The sequence below is a fragment of the Oncorhynchus kisutch genome, unplaced genomic scaffold, assembly GCF_002021735.2.
Source record: "Oncorhynchus kisutch isolate 150728-3 unplaced genomic scaffold, Okis_V2 Okis02a-Okis13b_hom, whole genome shotgun sequence".
NCBI classification, from domain to species: domain Eukaryota; kingdom Metazoa; phylum Chordata; class Actinopteri; order Salmoniformes; family Salmonidae; genus Oncorhynchus; species Oncorhynchus kisutch.
The window spans coordinates 6,395,853-6,405,755 of NW_022261979.1; the positions used below are offsets into that span (position 1 = coordinate 6,395,853).

Sequence of the window (9,903 nt, forward strand, 5' to 3'; positions counted from 1 at the left end):
CCTCAATGAATTTAGTGCATTTCAACAGTAGCACTAGACTATCTCGACACCCCGAGTAGGCTATAGAGTTGTCGAATCCTACAACCTTTGTAACGGCAGCCCAAACATTTTTAAATATCAAGATATCTTAACAGGGACCAACTCTATTTAAGAAATATATCCATATGTACTCTCATAGCGTTTGTTTGATCACACATTCTCTACCGGTGGTAACTTGTGGAATAGACACCGTCTAGAATGCCCTTTTAACCAATTAGCATTCAGGATTAAACCCACCCGTTGTATAACGAATGCTAAATGTTTCTGATCAGTGAACGAATAAACGAGATATCACTTCTCCACTTGTCCAGCCAGAGATCAATTAACCAAATATACAGACAGAGATTCAGTGAAACAAAATCACATTGATTATCAAACTAGTCACAGGCTTTAGGTTGGAAGGAGGCCAGGCTACTATGTCAGTGAAGAATGCTGATTGGTTAAAAGCGCATAAAATTACAATTGAACATGTTTTTTAGTCTGACTAGTTATCTAAGATTCTTCCTCTAGATCATTTCCTTGTCATCTGTTGTTTCACAGGAAGAATACAGTACATTCAGAAGTCCCATTCAATTTCCTACAGAAGCAGAACATCAAAACATGTGTCACGACTTCCAGCTGCTCTCCCTGTTCGGGCGGCGCTCGGCGGTCGTCGTCACCGGTCTACTAGCTGCCACCGGTCTACTAGCTGCCACCGGTCTACTAGCTGTCACCGGTCTACTAGCTGCCACCGGTCTACTAGCTGCCACCAGTCTACTAGCTGCCACCGGTCTACTAGCTGCCACCGGTCTACTAGCTGCCACCGGTCTACTAGCTGTCACCGGTCTACTAGCTGTCTACTAGCTGTCACCGGTCTACTAGCTGCCACCGGTCTACTAGCTGTCACCGGTCTACTAGCTGTCACCGGTCTACTAGCTGCCACCGGTCTACTAGCTGCCACCGGTCTAATAGCTGTCACCGGTCTACTAGCTGCCACTGGTCTACTAGCTGCCACCGGTCTACTAGCTGTCACCGGTCTACTAGCTGCCACCGGTCTACTAGCTGTCACTGGTCTACTAGCTGCCACCGATCTACTAGCTGCCACCGGTCTACTAGCTGTCACCGGTCTACTAGCTGTCACCGGTCTACTAGCTGCCACCGGTCTACTAGCTGCCACCAGTCTACTAGCTGTCACCGGTCTACTAGCTGCCACCGGTCTACTAGCTGCCACCGGTCTACTAGCTGCCACCGGTCTACTAGCTGCCACCGGTCTACTAGCTGTCACCGGTCTACTAGCTGCCACCGGTCTACTAGCTGCCACCGGTCTACTAGCTGCCACCGATCTACTAGCTGTCACCGGTCTACTAGCTGCCACCGGTCTACTAGCTGCCACCGGTCTACTAGCTGCCACCGGTCTACTAGCTGCCACCGGTCTACTAGCTGCCACCGGTCTACTAGCTGTCACCGGTCTACTAGCTGCCACCGGTCTACTAGCTGCCACCGGTCTACTAGCTGCCACCGGTCTACTAGCTGCCACCGGTCTACTAGCTGCCACCGGTCTACTAGCTGCCACCGGTCTACTAGCTGCCACCGGTCTACTAGCTGCCACCGGTCTACTAGCTGCCACCGGTCTACTAGCTGCAACCGGTCTACTAGCTGCCACCGGTCTACTAGCTGCCACCGGTCTACTAGCTGCCACCGGTCTACTAGCTGCCACCGGTCTACTAGCTGCCACCGGTCTACTAGCTGCCACCGGTCTACTAGCTGCCACCGGTCTACTAGCTGCCACCGGTCTACTAGCTGCCACCGGTCTACTAGCTGCCACCGGTCTACTAGCTGCCACCGGTCTACTAGCTGCCACCGGTCTACTAGCTGTCACCGGTCTACTAGCTGCCACCGATCTACTAGCTGTCACCGGTCTACTAGCTGTCACCGATCCCTTTTTCTTTTCTGTTGGTTTTGTCTTAATTGTTTTCACCTGTACAGTATTGGTTGTTAATTCGGGACTATTTAAACTTCCAAGGCCCGCCTGCTTTTGTGCGGGCTAATTCCTGTCTGTCAGTGGTACATTTTTGTTTTGCTTATACGCATTTTTGCTGTTCGTTATTTTCCTGGTTTTGGGGGATTTAACTGTTTATTGGTCATTGTGCCTGTATGTTGGCTAGACCCAGCAGAATAAATCCATCTACATTGGAAGCCTTGCTCTCTTTGACAACACACCCACCACTCCTAGCTTTTGTGACAACATGGCCTTTCCCTAATTACCTATTCACTAACACTCAATTTGGTTAGCAAATTCACAGTACAGATAAACAACGGTTGCAAATAATGTACCTCATGCATCACATGAACACTGTATTTGATCTGACTGCCTGTTACTCAGAGCCATTTGCAGGTCATCTTGACTCACTGCTGGAAATGGAGCAACACAACTCTTCCACCTTCATCTCCTTCACCCTAAACTCCTCCGACTCTAATGCCTCCTTCCTCAGTCCTGCACCCATCCCTTGGAACCGTGATGGCCTGGCCCCTGGCGTGGTCCTGTCTCTTTGCTTCCTGATCGGCATACCCGGGAACATCGCAGTGATAGTTGTCCTCTGTCGGAACCACGATCTATCCAGTTTGAGCCGGAGACTGATGTTGAACTTGGCTGCATCAGACCTGCTATGCCTTGTCACCCTGCCTGTATGGATCCACAGCATTCTGTTTAGCTGGATAATGGGTCGGGCTATTTGCAAGTTAATGTCCTTCCTGATTTACTGTAGCATCTACACCAGCTTGCTGACTATCACGCTTCTGAGCATCCAGCGTTACCTCCAGGTTCTGTATCCACAGACTTGGGCCGTGCTGGGAGTGGCAAAGGAAAGGGGACTGCTGGTTGTCCTGTGGGGGGTAGCCGGGGTCCTATCTATCCCTAATTGGGTGGTGCGAGATTTGAAGCAGGATGAGAATGGACATTTCCAGTGTATGTTTGTTTTCGCGTCAGACGCTCAGCAAGTGGCCGTGTTGCTCCTACAGACTGTTCTGGGATTTGTAGTTCCTTTCTCCATCATGGCCACGGCCTATATCCGCCTCCACCGAAGAGTGAACCAAACAGCGTTTTTCAGGAGCCCCAAGATGACCAGATTAGTGACCAGTATAGTAGTGACATTTTCCGTTCTTTGGACTCCTCACCATGTCATGAACTTGCTGGGATTGTCAGCAATCTTTGAAGGGGATAAGGCTCTGAGAGGAGTCTGGGAGGCCCATTGGGGAATTGTTGGATCTCTGACCTTCATCAACAGCTGTTTGGATCCATTCCTCTACGCCTTTGCCTGCAGAAACACCCACCCAGAGAACAGTACCAATCCAGTCTGACTCAGTCGTCCTCATTGATCCCAAAGCCACAATCTGTAAGATTTCAAGCCATCTCATTGACAATTTCCACAGTATAATAATGAATATTGTTTGAAATCAAATCTGGAAAACATTTCAAATGTAAATCAGAGAGTATATTAAAGGGGAAGTTCAGGAATTTACAACAACTGAAAGTGGTCTATGGGACAGGAGAAACTATATCCCATGGTTCAGTTTTCATTCATTTTTTCCATCCACTAGCAAACTATTAAGGGAAGTCATAGGGGCATGTGTGCATGTTTATTAGTATTATTTATGTCATAATCACCTTTAAATGACATCAAACCAAATATGGAGTTCATTTGAGTTGATTTGGCCTTGACATTTTGACAATTGCACAAATGCCACTATCACTCCCATTTATTTGTATCGAGAGGTGGATAAAGTTTGTAGGGGCTGTTTAGGGAAAACCAAACCACAGATTGCAGTTTCTTCTGGCCCATAGATACTTTCAAGGTGAGGAAGTGACGTAGTGGTCTAAGACAAAGCATCTCAGTGCTAGAGGTGTCACTACAGACAACCTGGTTCGAATCCAGACTGTATCACAACCGGACGTGACTGGGAGTCCCGTAGGGCGGCGCACAATTGGCCCAGTGTTGTCCGGGTTTGGAAGGCCGTCATCGTAAATAATAATTTGTTCTTAACTGACTTGCCTAGTTAAATAAAATAATCTAACATAAAGGACTGTTGGGATTCCATATGAACACCCACACAATTTTAGCTATAGCATGTGGTTACTCTGCATCCCATGCTCATTACAGTCCTGACTGATGTCTTGAGATGTTGCTTCAATATATCAACATAGTTTCCCCCCCTTATGATGCCATCTATTCTGTGAAGTGCACCAGTCCCTCCTGCAGCAAAGCACCCCCACAACATGATGCTGCCAACCCCGTGCTTGACGTTTGGGATGGTGTTCTTCGACTTGCAAGCCTCCCCCTTTTCCTCCGAACATAATGATGGTTATTATGGCCAAACAGTTTTATTTCTGTTTCATCAGAGCAGAGGACATTTCTCCAAAAAGTATGATCTTTGTCCCCATGTGCAGTTGCAAACCGTAGTCTGGCTTTTTTATGGCGATTTTGGAGCAGTGGCTTTTTCCTTGCTGGGCGGCCTTTCAGATTATGTCGATATAGGATTATTTTACTGTGGATATAGATACTTGTATACCTGTCTCCTCCAGCATCTTCGCAAGGTCCTTTGCTGTTCTGGGATTGATTTGCGCTTTTTGTACCAAAGTACGTTCTCTCTAGGAGACAGAACTCGCCTCCTTCCTGAGCGGTATGACGGCTGCATGGTCCCATGGTGTTTATACTTGTGTACTATTGTTTGTGCAGATGAATGTGGTACCCTCAGGCGTTTGGAAATTGCTCCCAAGGATGAACCAGACTTGTGGAGGTCTACAATTGTTTTTCTGAGGTCTTGGATGATTTCTTTTGATTTTCCCATGATTTCAAGCAAAAAGGCGCTGAGGTTGAAGGTAGGCCTTGAAATACATCCACAGGTACACCTCCAATTGACTCAAATGATGTCAATTAGCCTATCAGAAGCTTCTAATGCCATGACATCATTTTCTGGAATTTCCCAAGCTGTTTAAAGGCGCAGTCAATTTAGTGTATGTAAACTTCTGACCCACTGGAATTGTGATACAGTGAATTATAAGTGAAGAAATCTGTCTGTAAATAATTGTTGGAAAAATTACTTGTCATGCACAAAGTAGATGTCCTAACAGACTTGCCAAAACTATAGTTTGTTAACAAGAAATTTGTGGAGTGGTTGAAAAACGAGTTTTAATGACTCCAACCTAAGTGTATGTAAACTTCCGACTACATCAATGCCTTGTATCATATGAAGCTGTACTTAATATAAAGTCTGACACCTTTGGTCATTCACAACACATGCATAAAGGCTTAATTATGTAAACACAAATGTATCAACACTTAGAGAATTACTAACAGTGGCTTTTATTACTAACACCTAAACAAATAAACATTAAAGACATGTTCAAACCATACATTTCCTTGTATTTGTACATTTTTTAAACAATACAAATACATGAAGTGTCACTAAATTTTTCAGAACTCAACAGTTTCCTGGCATGTATCTGGAACGGTCCACCACCCAAGGGACATCCTGCCAACCTGACACAACTGTGGGAAGTATTGGAGTCAACATGGTCCACCACCCAAGGGACATCCTGACACAACTGTGGGAAGAATTGGAGTCAACATGGTCCACCACCCAAGGGACATCCTACCAACCTGACACAACTGTGGGAAGTATTGGAGTCAACATGGTCCACCACCCAAGGGACATCCTGCCAACCTGACACAACTGTGGGAAGTATTGGAGTCAACATGGTCCACCACCCAAGGGACATCCTGACACAACTGTGGGAAGAATTGGAGTCAACATGGTCCACCACCCAAGGGACATCCTGCCAACCTGACACAACTGTGGGAAGTATTGGAGTCAACATGGTCCACCACACAAGGGACATCCTGCCAACCTGACACAACTGTGGGAAGTATTGGAGTCAACATGGTCCACCACCCAAGGGACATCCTGACACAACTGTGGGAAGTATTGGAGTCAACATGGTCCACCACCCAAGGGACATCCTGCCAACCTGACACAACTGTGGGAAGTATTGGAGTCAACATGGTCCACCACCCAAGGGACATCCTGCCAACCTGACACAACTGTGGGAAGTATTGGAGTCAACAGGGTCCACCACCCAAGGGACATCCTGCCAACCTGACACAACTGTGGGAAGTATTGGAGTCAACATGGTCCACCACCCAAGGGACATCCTGCCAACCTGACACAACTGTGGGAAGTATTGGAGTCAACATGGGCCGGCTTCCTTGTTGAACGCTTTCGACATCTTGTAGAGTCCATGCCCAGACGAATTGAGGCTGTTCCAAGGGCAACAGAGGGGTTGCAAATCAATATTAGGAAGGTGTTCCTAATGTTTTGTTATACTCAGTGTACATTACGTAGGCCACCTATGATTCACAGACATGCATGTTCTGATTTCATGGCAAGAGGGCATTCCACAATGAGTCAAGTCTTTCAGGGGGGGCACAGCAGGATAGATGTTCATTATAAACGTCTCCAACGTCTCCAGGCCGTAGAAATTGATATCATACATCTTGAAGAGTATGAGAGAGTAGTGAATAAGTTGAGCCAATGGGAATTGATGGTGGTGATTACTGTAAAATACATCCCACGTGTATAAAACACGGCTACAGAGAAACAGATCGAGAGTACAGAAGAGCCAATGTAAGCATCGTAAAGATGTCATGTAAATAATGGTTGCTTAATGCATGTGTGAGGGTAAATCAATGAATAACAATGGCTGGTAAAACTGCCAAGTGGTACTGTATAACACAATGCACTCAGGATATTTACATGTTTTTATTTTTAAATTTTTTTTATTTAACCTTTATTTAACCAGGTAGGCAAGTTGAGAACACCTTTATTTAACCAGGTAGGCAAGTTGAGAACACCTTTATTTAACCAGGTAGGCTAGTTGAGAACACCTTTATTTAACCAGGTAGGCTAGTTGAGAACACCTTTATTTAACCAGGTAGGCTAGTTGAGAACACCTTTATTTAACCAGGTAGGCTAGTTGAGAACACCTTTATTTAACCAGGTAGGCTAGTTGAGAACACCTTTATTTAACCAGGTAGGCAAGTTGAGAACACCTTTATTTAACCAGGTAGGCAAGTTGAGAACACCTTTATTTAACCAGGTAGGCAAGTTGAGAACACCTTTATTTAACCAGGTAGGCAAGTTGAGAACACCTTTATTTAACCAGGTAGGCAAGTTGAGAACAAGTTCTCATTTACAATTGCCAAGATAAAGCAAAGCAGTTCGACAGATACAACGACACAGAGTTACACATGGAGTAAAACAAACATACAGTCAATAATAGTTAGTTATACAGTACCACTTGGCAGTTTTACCAGCCATTGTTATTCATTGATTTATATAGTATATGTACATCTAACTGTTTTTCTATACATCATCAAGACCGAACGGCAGCTTCAGGAAAAGTTAAAGGGGAGGTGTATGTATGTCCCTGTCACGACTTCCACCGAAGGTGGCTCCTCCCCCTGTTCAGGCGGCGCTCGGAGTCACCGGCCTACTAGCTGCCACCGAAGGTGGCTCCTCTCCCTGTTCAGGCGGCGCTCGGAGGTCATCGTCACCGGCCTACTAGCTGCCACCGAAGGTGGCTCCTCTCCCTGTTCAGGCGGCGCTCGGAGGTCATCGTCACCGGCCTACTAGCTGCCACCGATCCCTTTTTCTTTTTCCATTGGTTTTGTCTTGATTGGTTTCACCGGTTCATTTATAGTCTATTTAAACTTCCAGTGCCCGCCTGCTTGTGTGCGGGCTTATTCCTACTGTCAGTGGTGAAGTTGTTTTTCTCCTGTGTAATTTGTTGTATGTTATTCTCCTGGTTTTTGAAGACATACCTGTTTCATGGTCATTGCCTGTTTGTTGGCTAGACCAAGCGAAGTAAACGCATTAATTTTGAAGTATTGCTCTCTGCGCCTGACTCTACACCCACCACTCCTAGAATTCCGTGACATTCCCTTTGTTAGCAACAGCTGGCGCGCAATCTCTAATATTAGTCTCAAGGTTTTGCTCGTCTGAGTTAGAATACTTAATGATAAACTGCAGACAATACTTTTTATTGTTTTCCATAGCTTTCTATTTACCACCACAAACCGATTCTGGCGCTAAGACCACACTCAACGAGCTGTATAGAGCCATAAGCAAGGAAAGACACATCCAGAGACAGCGCTCCTAGTGGGGAAACTGAAATCTGTCTTACCTCATTTTTACCAGAATGTCCCTGTGCAACTAGAGGCGAAAAAACTCTAGACCACCTTTACTCCACACACAGAGGTGCATACAAAGCTTTCCCCACCCTGCTTTTGGCAAATCTAACCATAACTCCATCCTCCTGATTCCTGCTTACAAGCAAAAACTAAAGCAGGAAGTACCAGTGACTCACTCAATACATAAGTGGTCCGATAAAGGGGATGCTAAGCTACAGGACTGATTCTCTAGCACAGACTGGAACATGTTCCAGGATTCATCCAATAACATTGAGGAGTTTACCGTCACCGGCTTCATTAATAAGTGCATCGACGACGTTGTCCCCACAGTGTCCGTTCATACATATCCAGATCAGAAGCCATGGATTAAAGGCAACATCCTCACTGAGCGACCTAAAGGCTTGAGCTGCCGCTTTCAAGGAGTGGAGCACTAATCTGGACACTTATAAGAAATCCCTCTACGACCTCAGACGAGTCATCAAACAATCAAAACATAAATACAGGACTAATATCAAATCTTACTACGCTGGCTCTGATGCTCATCGGATGTGGTAAACTATCATGGATTACAAATGGAAATCCAGCCACGAGCTGACCAGTGACGTGAGCCTACCAGACGAGCTAAATTCCTTCTATGCTCACTTTGAGGCAAGCAACACTGAACCGTGCATGAGAGCACTAACTGTTCCAGACAACTGTGTGATCTCCCTCTCCGTAGCTGATGTGAGAAAGACGTGGTTAACATTCACAAGGCCGCGGGGCCAGACGTTGGGATAGATTCACATACTATCCAAACAGATCCACAAATGACACAATCTCTATTGCACTCCACACTGCCCTCTCCCACCTGGACAACAGGAACATCTACGCCCTCAGATCCTCTCTAAGCTGCACCATTGAGAGCATCTTGACTGGTGTCATCACCGCTTGGTATGGCAACTGCTTGGCATTCGACCACAAGGTCGACCACTCTCTGCCATCCAGGACTTCTATACCAGGTGGTGTCAGAGGAAGGCCCTGAAAAAATTGTCAAAGACTCCAGCCCCCCCATGTCATAGACTGCTTCTTCCCACAAGCTATAAGACTGCTAAATAGTGAGTTAAATAGTTAACCAATAGCTCCCCGGACTATCTTCACTGACTGTTTTGACTCATCACATACAGTTTATTATCCATTCTGTTGACTAGTTACTTTATCCCTACCTACACAGTATGCACAGTACATATCTGCCTCAATTATCTCGTACTCCTGCACATCGACTCAGTACTGGTGCCCCGTGTATATAGCCAAGTTATTTTTACTCATTGTGCATTTATTCCTTGTATTCTTCTTCTTCTACCATTTCTATTGTTCTCTCTGCATTATTGGGAAAGGCCAGTCAGCATTTCACTGCTTAGTCTACACCTGTTGTTTACAAAGCATGTGACAATTTAAAACGGTACTTTACATGAATTCCTGCATAATGCTTTTGGGAAAGAGATCAATCATATGCTAAATATTGACAAGACCATTTCTACCAGGCATTGTGTACGGTACAGTGCCTGAGCCTGGCTGGTTTTGACAATGGGGCATTGTATTGTTGCAGAGCCGAGGGACTGTGTGAATAACAGAACAAGCAAAATATATTTCTAGAGAGAGA

General features: G+C 45.7%; 1 protein-coding gene across 1 annotated transcript; it reads left to right on the top strand.

Moving 5' to 3' along the window:
- The first annotated feature begins 2,427 nt into the window (after positions 1-2,427).
- LOC109883643 (C-C chemokine receptor type 3-like) lies at positions 2,428-3,440 on the top strand. Its single transcript, XM_020475672.2, has one exon. The coding sequence runs from the start codon at positions 2,437-2,439 to the stop codon at positions 3,373-3,375; it is 939 nt and encodes a 312-aa protein (XP_020331261.2). The 5' UTR covers positions 2,428-2,436; the 3' UTR covers positions 3,376-3,440.
- Positions 3,441-9,903: the final 6,463 nt, after the last annotated feature.

Bases quoted from the DNA above. Each gene is read 5' to 3' on its own strand.
- LOC109883643 (XM_020475672.2), top strand. From the start codon at position 2,437: ATGGAGCAACACAACTCTTCCACCTTCATCTCCTTCACCCTAAACTCC.